Here is a 24,318-nt window from a genome sequence, read left to right on the forward strand (position 1 = left end):
AATCAAGGACCATTTATAATGTTGCTATGATTTCAGTTATCAAAAGTGCTACGATGAAACAAACAGACAAATAAATATTACTGCAAAATTGGTCATACAAGTACTTCTTCCACCAAAGCATGTCTGAATTTTAATCATTAATTTATGTACATCAAAACAAATTTAAAAGTTTACAAATATGAACGATGACATTGGATTTCTACTAGATCTGTTACTTTCCACCAAATTATACAAACTATGGTTAAAGATGATTTAGCAAATAGCATAAATGAATGACGGGATGAGGAGGCTCCTTAAGTGCAGTACTACTCTATTAAAGCGGAGAATTTTACTAAAATAATAGTCCTCCAAAAGTTGTAGCCATCAGAAAATCTAAGAAGCTTAACCCTGTTCTTCACTTGAAACACCCTGCGAGCAGCCGCTACATAAGCTTAAGCATCAGATTGCGAGCAACTACATCTTTTTGTCTGTGGGCCATGAATTCATGTCCAATAAGTTTCTGACAGCCCCTGCAATTTAAGCTCCATTTTAGTCTCTTCACAGAAATTCATCTGTATTTCTCAGACAAAAATAAAAATGGATGATACGTCTATGGTTAACCTTTTGTCTCTTGAGGGAACCTCAGCATTTGAATCAGCTAATAGGCTATAGCCAAACCAAATAAAAAATCTAGGTGCAAACTGCCTAATAAAGCCTGATTCTCGTCTGTATTGGGGTCCGACAAATGGGGCATGATTGGAGGTCTTCTCCACATTCACAGCATGTCTGAATAAAAAATAAATAAATAAACCAGCCTCAATGATGCAACTTCCAAGTTCATGGTAAAAGTGACGAAATGTAGTAATTCATTTACCTGATGTCCGCAACCGAAGGCCATGTCCTTTGGATTGCCAAGACAAATGGGGCACAGCTGCTCAAGTTCAGCAATAGAGAAAATTGTTAATGTCCTTTTGAGTTAAATCCGAAAAAATGATGAGGTAATAGCGCAAGTAACTACATTTGTACTAATAAGAAATGAGGTTTTGGTATCATATCCATCACTGTGCAGAAGAGAATATACCTGGTTATCATAAAAAGAACTTGAGGACGAAGCCGTTCTGACTGGTGTATCATATCCAGAATGAGCAGGTGCTTGTGCATTACATCCAGTATAAGGAGGTACAGATGGCTGAAAACTGCTTGACCATGAAGGTTTTGTGCTGCTGCTGGAAGATGATGCACTATAAAGCGGTGGGGGAAGAGGAACCCTATCTGGAGCATTCATACCATGCTGCTGGCTTTATATAATTTTTAAAAAAAAAAAACTTCAAATTTTACATGTCTAAATAAAAAAGAAATGTGAACTAAAAAAAATCTATATTAAATTCCAATGATTACCCCAATATGCCAAGCTCAAGAGTTGCCTTATATTGAGAAGGTATTTCCATCAAAGCTGCAAGAGCAAATTCAGTCTCCTTTCTTGATAGATCCATATTCTTTGACATGATTTCAGTGAAGTTCACAAACTAGCAACAAAGGAAAAACAAGCAAGCTTTCCTTACTAAGGACATTGGACACAGTTAGCCAATATATTTCAATAAGTAAATGACACACTTACCTGAAAATTATCAAAAGCTCGAGCAGGGATGTTATCATCAAATTCCTTCATCATATCCCAAGGCCCATCTCCAACTCCCACTAAAATTATTGACAAAGGGAATTCACTGCAAATAAACATGCGTGAGAGTATGTATTTGGAAAGATATTAGCAGAAAGTTTCAGAAAACTACCTTGCTTGAACAATTGCATCAATTGTCTTTTGCTCTTGAGAACTGAGCTGACCGTGTTGTGTATCAACACTTCTTGTAACCTAGAACAACAGACAACTTTTGTAAGATGAAAAGTGCTACACAGGAACTATTGAAAATTGAATTGTAGACAACTTCTGCCTGAACAGAAATGGTATTCAGATACAAATCTCAAATGAGTTTCCCAAAAATTTGGACAATTCTAAGCTGAGCTATTCTCATAAAAGCTTATTATGTTTTAATTATACAAGTGAATGTGTTTCGCTATGATAAAATTGTTTAGTTCCCATATCTTACAACAATGAAAAACTGTCTTGATCTATTCTTCCATATCCAATGGAATAGTTTGTTCTATTAAAGATTAGATGCTGGTAAAGATTCACCAGCATCATTGCAAGTCTTGAGATTTAATTTACTATATCTGCTAAATTTAGTTACCTGGCCATCAGCAATTATAAGCAAAACATGGTATTGGCCTCCACTTTTCTCAACAATCGTCATGGCCATTTCAATGATGGGTGCAAAAGACGTTGGTCCTACCATCAGAGCACAGGATCCATCTGATTAAGCTTCAGGCATGCCATACAAAAGAGACTAGCCAAAGAAAAACTAGAAGCAGGTACCTGCAAGTCGAAGACTGGGAATTATTTCTCTGTACCGTGTCAGCACTTCCTCAAATCCATTGCAGCATATGTCATCCGGGTAGAAACTGAAGACATCTTGATCATGTGTTGATGCTGCAACAAATACAAGTGACAAGAATCACCTCTTCTTTTCCTCTTTTTTTAAAGTTATAATGGCAATTCAATTCTCTCCCCACTTATCTGGCTGGCTTTGAGCCCCAGACATCTTGTTTTCTCTCAAGAGATTTTACCAACTAAATCAGCTAGGGCCCACGACAAATATCATAATAAGAACACAACAGTAAAGACACTGATTCACATGGAGTATTACCATCTCCAAATCCAAAGCATGGAATTAAATTATCCTCATCAAAAGCTGATAAAGTCTTCCCAATGATGGATATTGCTTGTTCATAAGGATTTTGACCGTGTCCAATGTGATGCAAGCTCCTCCGGTTGAATGACCTTGATCCTGAGTTTGAAAGAAACTTGTTAAACTAGCTGCGTTGAGTCATTATAAACATTCAAATCATGAAAGATGATACAACACCTGTCCATTCATTGCTTTTCGTGAAATCTATACCAACAATGAGATTAGAAGACTCCAGGCCAGCATGTGCAAGAGCACCAGTAACCTGTAAGATTCACCGTACTCATCATTCACAAACTTGATGAAATTTGTCGATCAAAACCAGTTTTTCAGTGAAAATTTTCAATATAAAATGGCAAAATTTTCAGCAGAATTATGGCTTGACAAATTTCTTTGATTCAACCAGAACTAAGCAATACAAAAGAAACTGCACAATCTTTACTAGCTAATTGTTTTCCTGTACAAATTAATATAGAAACTGAAATCTTTAAGAGAGAATTTATTAGAAAATTCTCATAATAAGTGTTGATCCCATTTCAAAAACACTGATGTTGACTTCTAAACACTTGTCATAACAATCAGTTTTATGCCACCAACAGGTAAACTATGATAAAGACATCCATATTTGAAAACACACATAAGGTTGACATATTTCTTTATGTTCTTTGATTGTCCTATTAAATCCCCAACATCCATTCTCCTACTCAACATTTAACACCATCCACACACAATTTCCACAAAATCACAAAACAAAACAAAGTGTAAGAATCCCAAATCACAAACAGACGGAACCTGGGCTAACCTGATCCAAGCTCTTGTAATTATCGTCAATCCTTGAATATTTCCTATCTAACCGCCTCTGCGGCTGGGGTGTCTGTGAGCCATAGTTAAATGACGGAGAAGGGGCATAGTGCTGCTGAGGAGTGTAATATGGGCTTGCCTGAGGATATGGAGATGGAGGGGGAGGGTACCCGTAATTGTTCCAAGCAGATGAACTAGCAGATCCCCTTGAAGAATAGTGGCTCCCACTTGAACTCTTAGAGCTTTTACCTCCCATTTGCAGCGAGAAACAAAACTCACTATCTAAACTTGTTCACAATTCAATTAACTGGATCTCCCCCAACAAAATGTCAGCCTTGCAAAATCTAATACCCGCAAAATCTAATTATCTTGATCATGAATAGCATCAGCAAGAGCCTTATATACATCAAAGGCGGCTAATAAAACTAAAAACAATTTATAAATATTTGACTTTTTTTTTCACCTTGCGTGGCTATAATCAATAGCATTGGCAAATGCAGGGAATAAAGAACGCAAAAGATTCAGAATTTCGTGAGAAGAAAATGAACTTAATAATGATTTTATGCATAGAAAAACTAAAAGTCTGAAACAAAGACCAAGAAAAATATCAAGAGGGCAGCTTTAGATGACCAATTCAAACGACACCGACGATTGGAACTTCTTGAAAATGATTACTTGTTGAAGATCTCTCACTACCTGGAAAACCCGAGCATTGAAAGTGGGTATTGTATTGAGAAACAAACACGCAAGAAAAATATTACAGTTGAATTTGAAATAGTTTGATGATGCCTTATTCATGAACGTAACCTCCCCAGCTAGTAAACTTGATCAAATGCAGAGTCAACTCAAAACTCGAAGTTAAAAGCCCCACTGTTCCAGTTCAATCAATGGGTCAATTAAAAGAAAGTCATCGACTTTTGATGAGATCAAATTAAATTAGTTAATCATCCCTGATAACATTGGCTTAAAGGGTCATTGTCTTCATTTACTATTTTTTTAGTAGTGATAATTAGTTCGGGCCATTGACCCACCCTGAATTGAAGGCCACTACCTTGATTTCTATCCTCAGTCAATTATTTATATTTATATTCCAATCATGATTGCAATCTCTAATAAAAAAAAAAAAAATTCCGAAATCATTGTATGTATGCGTGTATTGGCAAAATAAGATTCCTTATATCTCTTATTTTTTTTTTTTTTAAATAAACGTAGAATGTAAATGGGGTTACCTGAGAAATAATGAAGAGCTTCCTATTTCCTTCTGAACTAATGAATTGAAAAAAAAAAAAAAAAAAAGATAGGTACGTTTACTCCAGTCTTTGTTATATAAGCCTTGAAGAGATCAGAGATGCACTCAAATTCCACGTCGTCTAAAAGTTAAAAAGACTTATGATAAGATGTAGATATCATCTAAGTAGAAGATAAAATAAATCCTTTTTAAAAACTAAAAAGAGTACAACAAAAACGCCAAATCATTAGGAGTTGATGAGGAGTTTGCGTTTTGTTGTCATTTTGTTTGTTGGAAAGCTTCTCTCGTATCAAAATTTTTTAGAAAAAAATAAATAATTTAACTACATAAATAATGTCCTAAAAACTTTCAAAGTTAAATTCGAACTCAAAATTTAGTAAACTTATTATTATTTTATATTTCTTTATTAATGTCGTTGGTTGATTTTATTGTTATAAACTTATTATATATTAATGGATATCACAATCCTTAAAGGAAACGACATTAGGAACTGAATAGAGATGCACATCATTATTATTATTATTATTATTATTATTATTAGAGTAATTTTCATGGACCTCGCCTGAAATTTAGCATATTAATACTTAAATAAAATGTATTGATGTAATTACAGACATCTCCATGTCGTTAGTATAAAAATACATATAACGTTAGTATAAAGAGTAAATATGTAAAAATATATTTAAATTTTAAAATAATTTAAAATGAAGCTCGAGATATATGAGAAATCTACATCTTATAAACCAAAGCTTGACAATGACTAGTGGACAAAAACTAAAACTTGGCAATGACTAGTGGACAAAGGAAAACTAAAATATCCACTAAATAAAACATCCACTTACCTTTCTCGCTCAAACAAGTAAAAACTCATAACCATTTTCATCTTTTTTCTAAAGTTGTGAAGAAATCAAGATTAGAAAAATTTTTAGCTTTAGATTTTGGTGTTGGCTCAAGTCTTCCACGAAGGCGCGACGGCGAAGAAGCCAAAGGTCGGGAAGAAACTTCCGAAGAAAGCCGCTTCTAGCAACAAGGAGAAGAAGTGTGCCAAGAAAAGCATCAAGACATACAAGATCTACATCTTCAAAGTCCTAAAGCAAGTCCATCCTGATATTGGAATCTCGAGCAAGGCATGATATTTTTAAGGAGTTTGCGAGGTACAAGAAGAAGCCGACGATTACATCTTGGGAATTTCAAACCGTTGGGAGACTTGTGCTTCCTGATGAGCTAGCTAAGCTCATTGTTTATGAGGGTACCAAGGATGTTACTAAGTTTACTTCTTGAATGAAGTTTGTTGCATCGGTCGATGGATTTGGGTGTTAGGGGATTTGCTTAGTTAGTCGTTTAGGCTTTTAATTTTACTAGACAAAGATGTTTTTATTTTTATTTTTATTATTTTCATTTTGGGTGGGTTTTTAGGGTTTGTTTGAATGTACTTGAAATTGAGATTTGATCTAAGTGATAGGCATGTTCATTATTTTAGAAAATGAAAATGAAACATGATTTCAAATTTGCCTTGTTGGTTCTTTAATGAATTGTGATTGGTTATTTTGAAATTCTCTTATGTGCAATAAATGTGTTTTAGGAATTAAATTTTAATATGCAATGTAAATTACTTTATATCGAGGGTTATTTTGATTTTTTAAATGTTTTGTGATTCCAACTAATCTTATTACTCATGGGTTCTCAAAGTTTTCCTCAATAATTTATTGTTTTAGCGAGAAGGGTATTTTAGTAATTTAGACAGTCCACTAACAGTTAATTTAACTAATAACTAACGGCAATGAGGTGTCTGTAATTATATCAATATATTTTATCTAAATGTTAATATGCTAAACTTAAGAGAAGTTCTCTAAAAATTACTCTATTTATTATTATTTTCACCAAAAAAGAAAAAAAAAAAAAAGGTGGCGTAAAGTAAGAGACCACGACAAGAGTAGGCGACTGGGCGCGGTACAGGTGTGGACGTGTCTTTTTGTTTTCTTGCTCTGCTTTTGCCTGGAAATTTCACGCAATTCAATTGTTTTTTATCTTGACTGCGTCTAACGACTTTGGAAAATTTTGTCAAATATTCTCAGTCAATTGCTTTTCGGTGGCTGTAATAATAAAACTGCCAAATTCTCAATTTAGCACAGTGAGCAATGAGCGAGCATGTTCGAATTCCAAAATTCTTTTTAGATACACTAATATATTATAATTAGAGCTCTATTAATATTTATAATAAAAAATCAGTCGAAATTCTATTGATTAATCTTATTATAGTACAGTTCGAAGGTCAACCCTCACTATTAATATTGAAAAGAGATCGATTTTACCCCAATATAAAGAGATAAATAAACCCTAATGTATAGGGGAGCCGAGTCCTAGCGCTATTTTATTTTCTAAATTAACTAGAGTTTTGCAGAAAATATAAATTATAATCGCTTTTGAAGAAATAACAATTAAGATTGATGTGCTAATAAAATAAGATTAGTTGCTTGTAATAACCAAGGAAAATTTCGTTAATTAATATATAATTAGTATGCATTTTTTTAAATAAGATTTTTAGTATTTGTTTTGAACCACATGCGTTCAACTTAGGGATTTGTCATTGGGCCTTGCTTAACCGGCCTGATTAGTTGTGGACACTCCAAAGTCCAAATGTATGACGAAGAAGATTGGCTCCAAAAGAAAGAAAAGAGTAGGCCTTTTAACACCCCACTAAGTTGTTTTAAAAACCCCTCTTTAATTAATTTTTTTAAATAATTAAAAATAAGTTAATTATTTTAATAAAAATTTAATTAAACATTTAAATAAATTATCTTTTAATAATCACTATTTCATAATTTATATTTTAAATTTTAATTGAATTTTTTCTTTTTTTTTTATAGAATTTTCAAGTTTTGAGGATTTATATGCATCTATAAATCAAAAAACTTTCAAGAGTATTTATTTAAGGAGGATTTATGCGCTTTATTAAAATATGTTATGGTGTGTAGTGTAATAATATTGTTATGCAAATTTTCAAACTCAAAATTTGGATTTTTTTCTAGGAAGCAGTCACTTTCAGCGGAAAAGAATGGCGTTCGAGAGACATATTGCAGGAGACGACACAATCAAATCCTATTGTACAAATAGAGGTTGCCCGTTAAAGATATGCCGCGGCAGTTTTTCTACTCGAATGGAAAAAAAATTGACTCTCTCCACGCCCTAGTCCCTACCCCAACTTCAATTTAAAATTAAAGATGAAAACACACACAAAAACTTTGATCTGATATTTAATGGAATTGAATCTTATCATTTCATCATTATATGCAACGGTGAAAACAAATCATGCGCCGCCGTGACTCCGACTGGATCCGCAGTCAGTCAGTCGGTCACTGTGTCCATACCCGGGACCTCTTTTATTACCATTACAAACCCCACAAGGCAAAGCTTCCATCTAGACGTCGATTAAGATTACTTAACGACTACACGTCCACGTGGCAAATACCAAGGACTCTTGTGTAACCTCCTTCGCCGTACCAAACCTCAATCTCATATTTTCCGTAATTTCAAACACCTACAATTTTTTTACTACTATTTATTTTAAAATTTTTAATTTACGAGCAGAGAGACACCGAGAGAGAGACTGGTTGGTAGCTTTCGTTGTTTGTTGTTTATCGCTTGGTCGCTCCGTCATCGTGAGGTACGATCTCCTTGGGAATTAAATTACAATTATCGGCTTCCCAAAATCAATTCCTTGGAGCAATCCTAATTACACCGATAAATTCTCGGAGCGGATTAGTGTCCCGTACATAGCACGTAATATTGATTCTTGATCGGATTAGCGAACTCTGTTGTGCGGCAGTAAAATTTATTTGAATGATCGGTCAAATTAAAGTTTACGGTAAATTCGGTCGTTTTAACACGTAATGGCCAGTGAGGACGGCGATGCGGTGCTGAGTGACGTGGAAGGCGAGATCGACGTGCAAACTTCGTCCAATGAAGATTTTTCTGTCGAGAGATTTCGCGAAGTTCTCGCGGAGTTAAATCGTGAGAGGCAAGCTCGGGAAGCGGCGGAGAACTCGGCGACTGAGTTGAGCGAGAAATTCAACCGATTGAAAGCTCTCGCGCACGAGTCAATCAAGCGGCGAGATGAGAGCACGAGGCAGAGAGACGAAGCGCTGCGTGAGAAAGAAGAGATTCTCAGGTCCAATGACAAGTTGTCAACAGAAATAGCCGAAGTTAACAAAGCCAAAGACGAGGTTGTTAAGCAGTTAGATGAAGTAACGAAAGCGATAGACGGATTGAGATCTCAGTTGGATGAAGTAACGAAAGCGAAAGATGGATTGAGATCAGAAATCGAGAATTCGGCTCACATGCTTGTGACCGGAATTGAGAAGATCTCCGGTAAAGTTAGTAATTTCAAGAATTTCTCTGCCGGTGGATTGCCTAGGTCGCAGAAATACACTGGATTGCCGGCTGTTGTTTATGGAGTGATAAAGAGAACGAATGAGATTGTCGAAGAGCTTGTTGGACAAATCGATGCCACAGCCAAGTCTAGGAATGATGTGAGGGAGCAGATGGAGCAAAGGAATTTTGAGATTGCCATTGAGGTGTCAGAGCTTGAAGCCACCATTAGTGGACTAAGAGAAGAGGTTGCAAAGAAAAGCAGTTTTATTGAGAACTTGGAGAAAAGTCTAATTGAAAAAGATGAGAAAGTTGCTGAAATTGAAAGTCAAGGTTTGGAGCTGAGGCAATTAGTGAATGAGTATGAGGATAAGTTGAAGAACTTTGAATCACAGTGGCCGTTGTTGGTTGATCAGTTGAATTATGTGTCAAAAATTCATGATCAAGTTTATGACATTATTAAAATCGTTGATGATGGTAATTTGGATCAGTCAGGGTTGTCTGAGTGTTTGTTCCTTCCTCAAGAAACTGACATGGAGGAGAATATTCGTGCTTCGTTAGCTGGCATGGAGTCTATCTATCAGTTGACGAGAATTGTGGTTGAGAAGACAAGAGATTTGGTGCAGAAGAAGAGTCGTGAAGTTAAGAGTTTGAATGAAGCGGTGGGTCAATTGGTTAAGGAGAAAGAACATATTGTTTCATTACTTAGGAGTGCGTTATCAAAGAGGATGTCAGTGGATCCATCTTCCAAAACAAATGAGCTGTTTAAGGTTGCAGAGAATGGTTTGAGAGAGGCTGGGATAGATTTCAAATTTAGTAAGCTTCTTTCCGATGGAAAGGTTCCTGTTTCTGATGATAAGGCCAATGCTATGGAGACAGAGGAGGATGAAATATATAATTTGGTTAGTTGTTTTTTTTTTGTTCGAGTTGATTTATTAAAGTGTGCGTTTTTTGTCTGGATTCATTTTCCAATTTCTTACTTGTTTTTACTAAATGTATTGGCTCAGGCGGGGGCTTTGGAGAATATCGTTAAGGCATCTCAGCTAGAGATTGTTGAGCTCCGGCATTCTGTGGAAGAATTAAGGTACTTCCTATCGTTTTCAAATTGTAACATTGCAAATGGGACTAGGAGATGATGTTTCTTCATTTAGTATTTGAAATTACATAGATGTGGATTCTACATTTACTGAACAAACATTGTTCTCTTTGCCTTATTACTTTAATGTATTAAGGGCAGAGTCGAGTTTACTTAAAGAGCATTTAGAGGCTCAAGCCAAGGAACTCAGCCATAGAATGAAAAGAATAGAGGAACTTGAGGAGAAGGAGAGAATAGCAAATGAAAGTGTAAGTTATATGTTCAATTGGCAGTACATTCAATGATTTTAATATTCCTTATTTTCTTGTTGGTACTCATTGATTATTTGGTAAACTATAGTAGATGATTAGAAATCTATATAGCGAACTGTCAGTGCCTATGCATATTGTTGATTTTAAGTTAAGACTTGGTATATCTGAATTGAAGGTGGAAGGGCTAATGCTAGACATTGCTGCTGCTGAAGAAGAAATTTCTAGGTGGAAAGCAGCAGCAGAGCAGGAGGCTGCTGCTGGCAGAGCTGTTGAACAAGAGTTTGTGGCACAGGTTTGCTTTCTGAGTTGCCTACGTCGTGAACAGTATTTTCTTGATATTTTGTAACTTTCCTCGTACTGTAACTTTGTAAATACTATTTATTATAGTATCCCGATGTTTATTGGATGCAACTTTGGGGAATAATTATCTTTTTTTTTATGGCAATATTGCCATTGTCTTGCTTTTGGCCGGTTTATAATTAAAAATGTAAATCAAATGGGAAATGGTAATATGCTTCAAAGGAAAAAGAGAATGATATTGTATTATTCTAAAATAAATGGCATAAAACAGATATTTTGTGGAAGCATTGCAAACAGAGAGGCAAAATTATGGTGTTATTCTAGAATATAGAGAAGAAAATTTTAAACAATGCTTGAGAACTATTTTACCATGTCAATTACCTAAACATATGTAGGTCAAAGTCAGGCTCACTTGTATTTGAAGATCATTTGGAGCTTGATTATATTCTGATGCTACTTTCAGATCATTTTGATACAAGTTATGGTTGTGTCCAATCATTATGGTTTCTATGTATAACTGCAGTTGTCATCACTTAAGCAAGAACTTGAAGAGGCAAAACAGGCTTTGTCGGAATCTGAGAAAAAGCTGAGATTCAAAGAAGAGACAGCTGCTGCTGCCATGGCAGCAAGAGATGCAGCTGAGAAATCATTGAGATTGGCAGACACGAGGGCATCTAGGCTGAGGGATAGAGTAGAGGAGCTCAGCCATCAGCTTGAAGAGTTTGAATCAAGGGAAGATTCAAGAGGCCGGAACAGGCCCAGATATGTATGCTGGCCATGGCAGTGGCTTGGACTGGACTTTGTAGGAGTCCGCAGGTCTGATGTGCAACAACAGAGTTCGAATGAAATGGAGCTTTCTGAACCCCTTATCTGAATATAGTTTTTCGTTTTTACATTTTTTTTCCCTTACTGTATTTATTGAAACTGTCAATGTTACAAAAATCAAAGAAATGGTAGCTTATTGCACCTTCATTCTTCAAGGCTTCCAAAACTCCTTTGAGCAACTCCTATTTCTCATTGCAGCTTCCTGTAGAATTGTACTTTTCATTTTTTTGCTTGTTTATGATTGATTAAGAATCTCTTACCCATCCATGACGTTTGCAATAAAAGAATGATATGGTTTCTGGTTGAATACCTCAGCTTTTCACTTGGCCTTTTTTCTTCGTAGTTTCTGTTGTTTTCAGGGTTCGCATTTTCTCTCTTGAAAATTCATATTGGAAATTGGAAAACTTTCTAGCTAGTTGACCATCTGTAATCATGTGAGAAGGTGAGCAGTCCATGTTTTGGAGGTTTAACTCATGTAGTTTTTGTTTAGTTTTGAGCCACAGACTTCTGCATTGGCCAAAGGGAGGAAGAGAAAAATGAGTCAGGCATGCACTGCTTATTGTTATGTGTTGAAGGGTAACCGGAATGTTTTGTTGGAAAGAAGAAGATGAAGTATGAATCTTCAAATATAATATTGATCTTTAGAAATTCTTCAAGGTATCCTGGGTCTGTTTATTTTTTTATTTTGCAAAAGTATTTGTACAGTGTCTCTGCTTCTTACTGTGGGTGTTGTCCATATTGTAATTTTGAGTCAAAAGATCAAAATTCTGGATTCTCTGATCAGACTTTCAATTGTTATTCATTTTGAATTCTCAAGCCTGTGTAGTGCTTATGACCTCTATCACGCTAGTTTTCCCTTCGTAATTTTAGGTACAGGTGAGCAGTTAGTATATTTGTCCGGAAATCCAGAGCTTTTCTGTTGAAGGATCTGGACGACGTGCATTGGTATGATTTTGACTGTTTCTTTATTATTTATACATGTATATATAATGATCATGACTATTAAATTGACTGTATTGTGAATTTTACTAAGCAAAAGAAAAATTCCCTATCATCTCAAATTCTAAGATGGCACTCTTAACATGTCATCTTGATCATGAAACAATAGAGACAAGCAAAAGAGGAAGCCTCATCTGTATGATATGAAGATCCTCTGTAATTCACCTTGTATGCATGACTTTTGGATTGAAGTGGGCCAGATTCCTTAGTCTACATGTATGCACAATATTATTCTTTTACTCTACTATATAATTGGTATGTAGGCAAAATATTATGCTGTCAAAATTAGATTCTTATATTTCTTTGCATATAAGTCGTCTGTGTGTCTGTTTCCACATGCATTAAATTTCTGATTTCTTATATTTCTTTGCATAGAAGTTGTCTGTGTTTCTGTTTCCAAATGCTGAGGATGTGAAGGAGTCTTATGTCTTGCAATCGCTGCTTGATTCTATGCATGCAAGCTCTTCACGTGTATGGTATGTCTCTACTTCCTCTGTAGGCCATTGTCCAGGCATGTAAAGTACAGTAACGTAGCTGTCTCAAAAGACTTAAAAAAGGGATGGTAACACAGGAATTAACTGCATGTATATTTGTTTCAAAATTTCTTACTTCTCATGAAAAATCAATAGAATTTTAAGCCGATGGATAACAGTACAATATTTTTTTCTGAATTTTTTGATGATGGCACTAAGATTTTTGATGGCTAACTCATCTTCTCGGCAGATGCTTTGTAGAAGTCACTTTACTTGTCAAAACCCTAATTTATGAAGCTAGTTAGGCATTGCAGGTCATATATTGCTTTTATTTTTATTATATCTAGGCCCCATTCCAGCCCAACCTTAACACAATCACAAATTATAGTAAGTACTCCCTAACCCTTGGTGTAAGGAGGGATTTTCATCTCTAAACAATTTATTTCAGACGCTTATTAATTTCGTCCTATATGGCATATGCATTAATAAGCATCATGTAGACATCTAGCAATGCTCTGTTCATGCTGTTTCTGATGGCTGGTGGAGGTAATGGATGGGCACAGGGATGAGACGTGTCTTTTTAGAGATTTTAAGACTCTGTTCAGCTGCGTCCCCTTGTTCAAATCTTCCTCCTCCCTTCTGTTGGGCAATTTCCAATTGAAATAATACAAGAGATTTGCAAGTGCAAGCTCAACTATCCCTTCTACCATACAGATCCCAGGACATCTTCTAAGCCAAGCAGTTCACTTGGATTGTTGTTATAGGATAAATGTCATAACCATTAACTTTAAAGTGACATAGTTTCTATTGGAAGAAGCAAGGTGCAGCAGGTTTTCTTTGATTGTCATCTTGAGATATTGAAGTTGATCAATATCTTTTTCTGTAACTCATCCATTCTTTCCAATGTATCTTCTGACTTCATCTTGTGCTTTATTCATCGCTCTTGGATTCCTAGCCAGCTCTGCAATTGCCTAGATCACAGTAATTGCACTGGTGTCTAGCCCGGCCAATAATATATCCTGATTAACAAACATGACAGGGAAGACTGAGAGATGTAGTTTAACAAGGAATAGCAAACTAGGACGCGGATGCATTATTCTATAGCTTGAGTGATGATGGTAATAAGAAGGTTTTGTTCATAGTATGTGCCCAAAGTACTGGTACTACTTGTCAAATTGTAGTGAGCGTCTCCGAACAATCAAATAAAATTCACTCACCGGCCTACTTGTGGTGGGCCTCACTGCTCTGTTACTCATTTTCACGTTGAAAAGTCTGGTTGTAATTTACAGTAAATATAACTTAAGAAAAGAAGTAACGAGAATTTCTTAGATGGGAAGAAACTGTAAGATGAAGGATTCAACTTTTAGCAAAAATGCTGAGTAGAAATCGAAAATAAACTGTTTCTCGTGTGTCGTGTTACTCGTACTTTACTATTCAATTACCCAAAGGAGACGTATGAGTAACATGTGTTAGTGTATTAATTATGCTTACATATTATATTTCGAAGAAAAGCCTGAGTCCAGTCTTGATAGGGATGTCAATAATACCTTCCCAACCCGAACTTGGACCAAACTTGAGAAATGCGGGTGGGTAATACCTATAGCCGGGATGAGGTTGGAACTCAGATTTTATGAAAAAGTAATATAAAATATATATTATTTTGAATAATTATATTTATTTGGTCCATCTAGTACTTATATTTAAATTTTTAAAGATTTATAATTTATATTTTCGAGCTCAATTTCATTAAAAATGAAATTTAAAAACCATAAAATTATAAAATATATTAAAAAAGTATACATATTTAATAACATAAAATATAAAATTTGGATTTTTTTAAAGTCTAGATAAAACCGCGGTCATAATGTTCAAAATCATGCTCAGGTTGAATCCAGGCTTTGAGATACTTGGGATTGGCTTGGGTTTTTGCATCCTAAGTGTTGAGATACGATATGAAGTTTGTATCTCAAGTAATACGATAGATAATGTGTCATTCTTATGAGGTCATGTGATAAGTAATTATTGAGTCTTATTACTTTTCATTCAAGTAGTGAATTTTAATTGGCACTACATTAGTTGGGATACAAATTTTGCCTTCCAATTTTGTAAGTATATGACTACTGTGCAGCAAAACATATGAAGGGAAACAAAATACCTGTGAAGAATTAGAATATATTTTTGGATATTGAAGCTGCTTGCCATGAATACGGCCTTAATATGATCTTTTGTTATTTGGTGAGCTCCGTGGGCAGAATTAGCTTGATCCCTCTAAATTCGCAGCATGACCATTGATGATATCTTCATGCTTCTGTTTCGTCGTCGTCTCAGCTTTAACAAGATGATCTTTGATTAGCCTGTTCGAAGAGAGAATCCACTTCCTGGAAAATGCTCGCAATCTTTGCATGATAACCACAGAATCCGTCAACGATCCAACCAACACACTTAAAACATTCCTCGGCAATGAAGCCTCCTCCCGCAGACATAGCTCTGCCATCTATTCATGAAATTTATGATTATCAAAAATGACTCCCTGAAATCTCCTTCCGAAAGCCACTCTAAATTGTATGCTTCCGGATAGAGCAAATATCTTCTGAGAAAGATCAGCAGGACTAGCAGAAGATGACGCTTGAGAGATGGAATTCACAAGTGACGCAACTTCTTCTTCCCTTATGAACTGAAATGACTGCACCCTTTTCATGCTGAATAGCTCGATAACACGACTTCTGCATCTGTCTCCAATGATCACCAAACGGCTCAAACGCAACATCCAAACAGTTGTAGGAAAGCTTCCCGACGCCAGTTAATTTTGCTTTGCCGCAGCACGCAAGGTCATGAACTTGTAGGTGTCTAAGGCCCCTCACCTAGACTAAAGTCCGATTATTAATTTCCTATTCAGGCCCCTGCATTTTAAATATAATTATACATTTCGAAGATTTCGGATTGACGTTTAATTATATTTTTCTAATAAAATCTAACCTAATCTGCTAAAATTAGAAATTTTCTAACAAAATCTTCCAATTTATTTTTTTTCTAATAAAAATTATAAACAAAAGTTCCCCGTAATTTACAAACTAATTCCAAGTTTTCTTTCCCCATTTCCTTCTTTTCTTCTTCTTATTATTTTTTATTTATAACAAGAACAATGGTTGTTTATTTGTAAATCTCAAAAGCATCATGAAATTAAAATATATATTGACCTAATTTAAATTAACAAAAAGAATATCAAAATCCAATTGAAGACTTAAGAATATAATAAGCCGTAGGCATTATGTGGTAATTTTTTAAGTCAACTGTTGTAAAAAAACTGTAATTATCAAATAAAAATTAATAAATAATAATAATTTTATAAAAATTAGTAAAAATATTATAATTTTTTAATATATAGACGTAAGATTAAATCAACTTAACTTTAAAAATGTATAATTATCTAACTCTAATACCAAACAGGACATGCCCTCATTATGAGCTTTACATAGCTACACTTATTATTTTGACTGTAAATAAAATCGATAAAATGCAATACTTATACAGGAATACAAAATTGTAAAAGTACAAAAAAACTGTAAATTTTATTTAAACAATGCAAAAGATGCCGGTCGTTTTATTTTGAGCTTAATTTGAAAAGGGATTATGTCCCGTTGATATCCCCTAATTTTGTGTTTTCTAGCGGCATCCTCTGCTCACGCTACTTCGTATGGCTGTAATTGATGGGAACTAGCATGAGAGGTGTCTTTTTAGAGGTCGTAAGACTCTGACCAATGGCTTCCTCCATGTTCAAATCTCCTCCTTCCATTCCGTTGGGCAATTTCCAGTTGAAATGATACAAGAGATTTGCAAGTGCAAGCTCCACTGTTGATATACCCATTTGAATCCCAGGACAAATTCTACGACCACCTCCAAATGGCAATAATTCAAAGTTTTGCCCTTTAAAATCAACCGAGTTATCAATGAATCTTTCTGGAAAGAATTCTTCAGCTTTGCTCCAATACCTCGAATCTCTTCCAATTGCCCAAACGTTAACTTGCAACAATGTTTCAGGGTTAACGTCATAACCGTTTATTTTACAGTGCGAAATAGTTTGTCTTGGGAGTAGCATCGGGCCAGGAGGGTGCAATCTAAAAGTTTCTTTGATTATCATCTTGAGGTATTGAAGTTGCTCCATACCGTCTTCTGTAATGCTTCCATTCTTTCCAATGCATTTTCTGACTTCATCTTGTGCTTTACTCATCACTCTTGGATTCCTAGCCAGTTCTGACATTGCCCAGATCACAGTAACTGCACTGGTGTCCACTCCAGCCAATAATAAATCCTGATTTTATTTACAAACATAAACATAATTAATTATCCAGTCTATAATTAATAATGACTTGCAGACTTAACCGGGATGAAGACGCTTTATTTAATTAGTATTCTACAGATTGAGTGATGAAGCTAATGGCTAATTTTTAAAAATCTCCCCTGAGGTTTGAGGCTGTTGTAAGTAGATGGTGAAAATCATTTTATTTGTAAAAGATTCCTTACCGTTAGTTAAAATTTTCATTGACTAACTGTTGACTTTAAAAAGACAATATTACCTCCAATAATAGTTTACCCCCAATAATAGTTTACGTCAGTTAAAATTTTCTTAAAATCTTAAAAAAAATAAAATTACAAACTTAAAAAAAATTATATTTTTATATCAAATAATTAAGATTTGTAATTTTATTACAAATTTTAAAAAATTATATTTTTATATCAAATAATTAAGATTTGTAATTTTATTACAAATTTAAAAAAAATTATTTTAAGATTTGTAATTTTATTTTTTTAAGATTTTAAGGAAATATCAATAACTTGATCATGGTGAAAATAATTATTTTAATTACTTATGAAATTATAAATATTTAGAATTGTAAATATTGGGGATAATATTATCTTTTTAAAGTCAACAATTAATCAATAAAAATTTTAATTAACGGTAGAAGATCTTTTACAAATAAAATAATTTTTACCATCTACTTGCAACAGCCTCAAACCTCAGGGCAGGTTTTTAAAAATTACCCTGAAGCTAATAGGAAAGTCTTGTCCATAATATAGTTATGTGGCCCAGAATAAACCTGTGATGGCGGTGCTTGGCAAAAAAATATTCAGCTAGAGAGAGCAGATATATGCCCATGAAGAATTAGAAAGAATGTTTTGTGGAAATTGAAGGTGCGTGCTTACCACGAGTACAGCCTTTATATGATCTGTTGTAAGTTGTTCTTCTTCGTGGGCAGATTGAGCTTGTTCCCTCTTAATTCGCAGCATGACATCGACGATGTCTTCATGCTCTTGTTTTGTCCCCTCAGCTTTAAGATGATCTTCGATTACTTGTCCCAAGAAAGAATCCACTTCCTGGAAAACGCTCTCGATCTTCGCTTGATAACCAGAGAACCTGTCAATGATCCAACCAACATACGGAAAACATTCCTCTGATGTGAAGCTTCCTCCCACAGCCATAGCAGCCGCGAGCAATTCATGAAATTTATGGTTATCAAAATGACTCCCTTGAAATCTCTTTCCGAAAGCCACTCTAAATAGTATGCTCCCAGACAGAGCAAATATCTTCTGAGAAAGATCAACAGGACTAGCAGAAGATGATGCTCGAGAGATGGAATTCACAAGTGAGGCAACTTCTTCTTCCCTGATGAACTGAAATGACTGCACCCTCTTGTGGCTGAAAAGCTCCATAACACATAACTTGCGCATCTGTCTCCAGTGATCACCATATGGGGCAAACGCAACATCCAAATAGTTATACGAAAGCTTCCCGACGCCGGTTAATCGCGCTTTGCCGCAGCACTCAAGATCATGAACTTTCAAGACCTCTCTTGCTGTCTCTGCAGAGGAGACTACAACATAGGGTATACAACCAAGTTTGAGGTGCATAACTGGGCCGTACTTTTTGGACAGTTTCCATAAAGATTGGTGAGGCAGTTCTCCAAGTTGGAGTAAATTGCCAAGTATTGGGAGCTTAGGAGGCCCCGGTGGAAGCTGCTGCTGCTGCTTCTGCTTTTGGCTTTTCTTCATGTTTTTGAGGATAAGTAGTAGAGGAATCAGGAGAAGAGGGAGCCACATGATCATGGTCATGGTTATTGTGCAGAGAAGCGTAATCTAGTATTCTATGTTGCTCCATAACCAGCCAGCTTTTCCATATATTTATAACCCAGTTGGCCAGCAGGCGAGTTCCCGGCGTTTGAAAACTAACTGTTCTCGTCATGTAGATGAAGATGATGATGACAACGACAGCGCACAAAACTTTTGTGGACGAAAATTCTCTCAATTCTGACTATTGTGTACAACTTGTAGCATTGAATTGACTACTTAAGAAAAGCACGTGAGCAAATATAATTTTTGAAGAAAAATAATAAAGATACTTGTGCACAGTATAAAATTTTTATGTCTAGTCCACATGTCTAATCATGTTGTGTTTATATTATGAGACTCGCTTGTTTTTTTTTTTTTTTTTTGGTTATTTCTTTACCATCAGTTAATGGAAGGTATAGTCTAGGGGTGGGCGTTTGGTTCGGTTTATCGAACCGAATCATATTATGGTAATTTGGTTCAGAGTAAAAAATTAAATGGTTCAGAAATTTTAAATTATTTAGTTTTTTATTTGGTTCATAAAAAAATTAAAATTAAAAAATAGTTTAAAATTTATTCTTTTTTATTTTTATTTTTTAGTTAACACATGATATTATATATGTTATAGCATACACTTAATTTAATTGTTAATACTTTGCTAATGACTCGGTTTGACTTTGAGAGATGATGTAATTATTGTGAATGTGGAAGTTAAAGGATGAAAAATTGGTGATTGAGATAGTACTTTGGCAATGAAAATTTAAAGTTTATTTTCTAACGTGTAGTCAATTTTATAGATTATTGTTGAACTTTATTATTGTTAGATTTTATTAAATTGGTAATTATTTATGGATTTCTAGATTATTTTTGGAATTTATTATGTTAATTTACTATTGTTAGATTTTATTATGTTGTTTATTGTTTGCTAATTTATAGATTCAAGATTATTGTTGTATTAATAGTGTATTATTATATTATTATTATTTTATTGAATAATGAATATAGGATAAAATCAAACCGACCTGAACCAAATTAATTTAGTTCGGTTCAGTTCGATTCTATAATTTGGTTTACATTTGGTTCATAAATTCATGAACCATTTGGTTTCAGTTTGGTTCGGTTCTAGGACTGAACCAAACATAACTGAATAGTGCCCACCCTTAGTATATTCCCTCACAAATTAATCTGTGAATCTCATTCGAACCCACAATAGAGGACTGTATCTTACGTTAATTATAAGCTAGCAGCTCCTTTTTTTTTCCTCTTTTTTTATATAATCTACTAATACGATGATACCTCCAAAACCTACACATATATAACTAGCATGTTGCTTGCGTAATAATTAGAATTAGGGTTAATTTTGGTTTATCTACATATTTTGACACATTTCACTCTACCCAACGTGTTTAAAACAATGCACATAAATACGTTTTCAATTTATGTCGTTCAATGTTATTTTCATGCATATATACCATCCGTAGTATAATAGGTTTGCATTCTTTTTATTTATGGTCAAAAAATTGAAAAAAAAAAAGAAAAAAAAAACACTTTGAAACTATTGTGATATCGGTGGCTCTGTACCGACAAATCAGCTTAGGTTTGACAAAGTGAGCCCCGCTTGCATCCATCGGAAGAGAAGCATGACTTAGTAAAATAAGCCAGCCAAGGAAAATGACAACCATGCCAAGCTTAATTAAGTATGGAAGACAAAGCTATATTCAAGTATGATGTAAAGTGAAAGTCACTGCTTGATGCTTGACGTTAATCAAATTGCTCACACAACTATTCATTATTTTAATCAAATTGCAATAGATAATTTTCAAGATTTTCAAATTTAACCTTCATAAAAGAATAAATTTTTTAAAACTTATCAGTTATTTCGATTCTATAAACATGAATTGGTCGCACCTAAATAAAGAAAAAAAAAATTTAACAAAATAAGGTAATAATTAAAAAAATATGAAACTATAGAAAAATAAGTTTTTTTCTTTTTTTTCCCTTTGTTATCTTTTCCTTTCTCTTCTAATCATCTTAACTTATACATAAAAATATTGTATATTTATTGTATTAACAATGAAACTATCATATATCGTTTCTAAACTACAAAACTTTGTACGAAAACGGTAATCAGTAAAAATCTATCAAGAAATAATAATATAATATAGTGGTATTGTCATATATTATTATTATTTGAAATATTTTGAACTTGTATTATATATTTTCTTTAAAAAAATTGAAATAAGGATGAGAAATTTTGCTTGTTAAATATCATTTTTTACTATCTATTATTATTTGAACCGTGCAAAACACTTTTATGATTAATTAAATTACATATATGGTCTGCATTATGCATTGAACGTGCTCCAATTGAAACAATTTTGTAGCTACATCCCTGTACACTGCTTATAAAGATTTTTTTTATGAAGCAGATGAGACTGCTATACTACTAGTTTTACATATGTATCGGAGAAGCATGGTAGCAATTTTGATAAAGAAAAAAATTTATATAAATTGGACCGCTGCTTGGATATCATTTTCAAAAATTTTAAAAACTTTGATCCAATGATGATGGGACACCTCTCAAAGTTTGGAAAATGATTAAAAAAAAATTGCTAGTCCACCGCTGAAACGTTTCAAAGCTAAAGAACAGAAAAACTGATCACATGATGAGACTTCAGTATTTTGGGGGCAGAAAAATGAAAACAAAAAACATTGCTCCAACGACGAGACTTTTCAAAGTTTGAAAAAAAAAGGGCCAAATCTTCAGTCAAAAATGATGTCAAAATCATTAATTATCCAGGGAATGCATGTTCACGATACGATGTAGCGGCGTCTGTTTGATTAAATTTGTGTGATTCATAATACGATCCGAAGTGGGAAACGAAAAGTCTAGTTGCTCAGTGTTGAATATTGACTTTGGACATTAATGGTAAACTTGGACTCGTCAACTTAAGCATGGGCCCCAGTTGTTGACAAAACTCCGCCCCGCTTTAAATGCAAGGCGACGACTAAGTCAAACTTAAGCACGGCCCTAAAATGAAATTTATGCTACGCAAGCGTGGAAATTCATTGATTTATTTAATTTAAACTCGTTTTCACATCATTCCACCTTTGGTTAAGTGGTTAGCGCTGCTGCCCTCTAATTCGAACCCCCCACAAATATAATATAGGAGTAATTCTTTTTTTAATTATAATATATAATTGATTAAAAATAGTTCTCTTCCTTAATAAGTGCGAGTGGAATAGACATTTTTTAAGCGTAATAGTTTGATTTATAAATATTAGATTGATGTAAGTTGATCCCAGCAGTAATAGTATGATTTGTAAATATCAATTAGATTGATATAAGTTGGTCTCAGTAACAATCTGATTTGTTAATGTCTGTTGTAATCATTTATGTAAGTTGGTCTCATTAATAATTTAATTTATAAATATCAGTTATAATCTCATGTAACATGAGTTATAGTTTGAACAATAGTCTCTAGTAATTTAAAAAAAAAAACTCGTTTTCACATCTCATCAGACCCTAACTTTATTTACTGCGTATATTTTCTAAAATTATCATTCACTTCTTAATAAACCCACGTAATTCCAAATTTATCCCTTCCTTGTTGCTTCTCTACCTTGCTCCTCCCTTCCGCATAGTTGATTCCAAACAAACAATTAACTATTAACTCAAACAGGATGATCTTGATAATTAAAATTTTTAATTAACACGATGATCTCTATTATCTCTGTTTCTGTGCTCTATTAATTTTTTCTATTTAAATATCGATTTTTTTAAAAATATGTTTCAATATTAGATTATATTCTTAATCTCAAAATATCTTAATATTTTATCATCACTTCATGATCTTTCCTTCTTCCTCTTTTTATTTATTTATTTTCTTTTCAAGATAAATTTTGAAGAGTTTAAGAGAGAAGAACTGAAAATTACTTCATCACAGGAGGATTTTTAAAAATTGTTTGATGGCAAGCAAAATTGCAGGCATAGTAAAATAACTAACCTCTTTTACTGGAGATAGGTTAAATTTTCAGTTTAGGTGAAACTTAAAGACAACCAAAAGAATTCTAAATTCTTTTTGTTTATTTTAGTAATTATACAGTAAGATTTTATCATACTGATAATAAATATACGGGGCTTATGAGACAAACAATGGGGTTCATATAGATCCACTCGTCATTTCTTACGTCCGTGAAAGGTTTGGATTAGCCCAGCTGGGCCCAGCTCGGTCCGGACTTTAGCAGAAACCCCGATTTTAAAAGAAAATAATCAATTTTCTAATAGAATTCTATGTAATCGCTTGATAGACCCATTTTTTATGTTAAATTATATTCATGTAATTTTACAACAATCCATGCAAATTATGGGTTTCAAATTCAAAAAAATTTTAAACATTTATTCCTCATAAATTGTAAGGTTAAAACCTTCAAACATTTACAATTGTATTAACAAATTTATACATGGAATTGCCCAAATTTGTTTTTATAACTTCTAATAATATTTTATATAGACACAAAAATTTCGTTGTACTTAAAAATATTATTTGTTTCCATGACTAATTGACATTGTTTCCATATAGAAAATGTTATTGCAGTTAACAATAATTTATTTACGTCAGCTGCTAAGTTACATTAACTGTAACTAATAGCTGACCTAAAATTAGTTTCTCACAACCTTTAAATTGTTTGAGTTAATAATAATTCAGAGGCACAAAGAAATTATTGTTAGGTTGTTGTATGTTAATTTATAGCTAACATAACACAGTAAGACCCTTTGTTTATATCAATAATACAAACATATAGAGACATATTATTAGGAAAAATAATTAATGCAATTTTTTTATTATTATTATTTAGTTTAACAACAACTTGATCTCCGACTCACTCACGGATGGGGTTCATACCCTACTCATATGGATGGGGAGAGGATAATGCTGTAGTTAAAACACTTAAAAATATTTATAGCTTTATTGTTAATTTTTTTTTAAAAAAGGAAAATTATTTAAATTCATTTCTGAATAGCTAATTTTAATATTAAGAAAATTATCTTTGCAACACTTTTATTTTGTCA

At 33.8% G+C, this 24,318-nt stretch overlaps 3 protein-coding genes across 4 annotated transcripts; 1 reads left to right on the forward strand and 2 right to left on the reverse strand.

Moving 5' to 3' along the window:
• Positions 1 to 88: 88 nt before the first annotated feature.
• On the reverse strand, positions 89 to 4,945 carry LOC102623356 (E3 ubiquitin-protein ligase RGLG2). Of its 2 annotated transcripts, XR_008054311.1 has the most exons (13): positions 4,811 to 4,945; positions 3,583 to 4,277; positions 2,961 to 3,045; positions 2,742 to 2,882; positions 2,411 to 2,524; positions 2,226 to 2,323; positions 1,770 to 1,849; positions 1,598 to 1,703; positions 1,378 to 1,505; positions 1,061 to 1,277; positions 854 to 910; positions 601 to 765; positions 89 to 509 (listed from the first exon to the last, which is right to left on the reverse strand). XR_008054311.1 is itself a non-coding variant. In XM_015531959.3 (11 exons), exons 1-11 carry the CDS (start codon positions 3,835 to 3,837, stop codon positions 483 to 485), a joined length of 1,308 nt encoding a protein of 435 aa, XP_015387445.1. In that variant the 5' UTR covers positions 3,838 to 4,569; the 3' UTR covers positions 89 to 482. The 2 variants fall into 2 exon arrangements, 1 of the variants encoding a protein (XP_015387445.1); XM_015531959.3 differs by lacking the exons at positions 601 to 765; positions 4,811 to 4,945 and having other exon boundaries at positions 3,583 to 4,569.
• A 3,069-nt stretch (positions 4,946 to 8,014) lies between these two features.
• Positions 8,015 to 11,977, forward strand: LOC102623083 (uncharacterized protein At3g49055). The gene is made up of 5 exons (XM_006483915.4): positions 8,015 to 10,100; positions 10,206 to 10,282; positions 10,431 to 10,542; positions 10,721 to 10,837; positions 11,369 to 11,977. Exons 1-5 carry the CDS (start codon positions 8,721 to 8,723, stop codon positions 11,717 to 11,719), a joined length of 2,037 nt encoding a protein of 678 aa, XP_006483978.1. The 5' UTR covers positions 8,015 to 8,720; the 3' UTR covers positions 11,720 to 11,977.
• A 4,558-nt stretch (positions 11,978 to 16,535) lies between these two features.
• LOC102622777 (cytochrome P450 71B35-like) lies at positions 16,536 to 19,448 on the reverse strand. The gene is made up of 2 exons (XM_006483914.4): positions 18,345 to 19,448; positions 16,536 to 17,451 (listed from the first exon to the last, which is right to left on the reverse strand). Exons 1-2 carry the CDS (start codon positions 19,248 to 19,250, stop codon positions 16,828 to 16,830), a joined length of 1,530 nt encoding a protein of 509 aa, XP_006483977.1. The 5' UTR covers positions 19,251 to 19,448; the 3' UTR covers positions 16,536 to 16,827.
• Between the last annotated feature and the right edge of the window lie 4,870 nt (positions 19,449 to 24,318).

This window comes from Citrus sinensis, chromosome 4 (assembly GCF_022201045.2).
Source record: "Citrus sinensis cultivar Valencia sweet orange chromosome 4, DVS_A1.0, whole genome shotgun sequence".
NCBI classification, from domain to species: domain Eukaryota; kingdom Viridiplantae; phylum Streptophyta; class Magnoliopsida; order Sapindales; family Rutaceae; genus Citrus; species Citrus sinensis.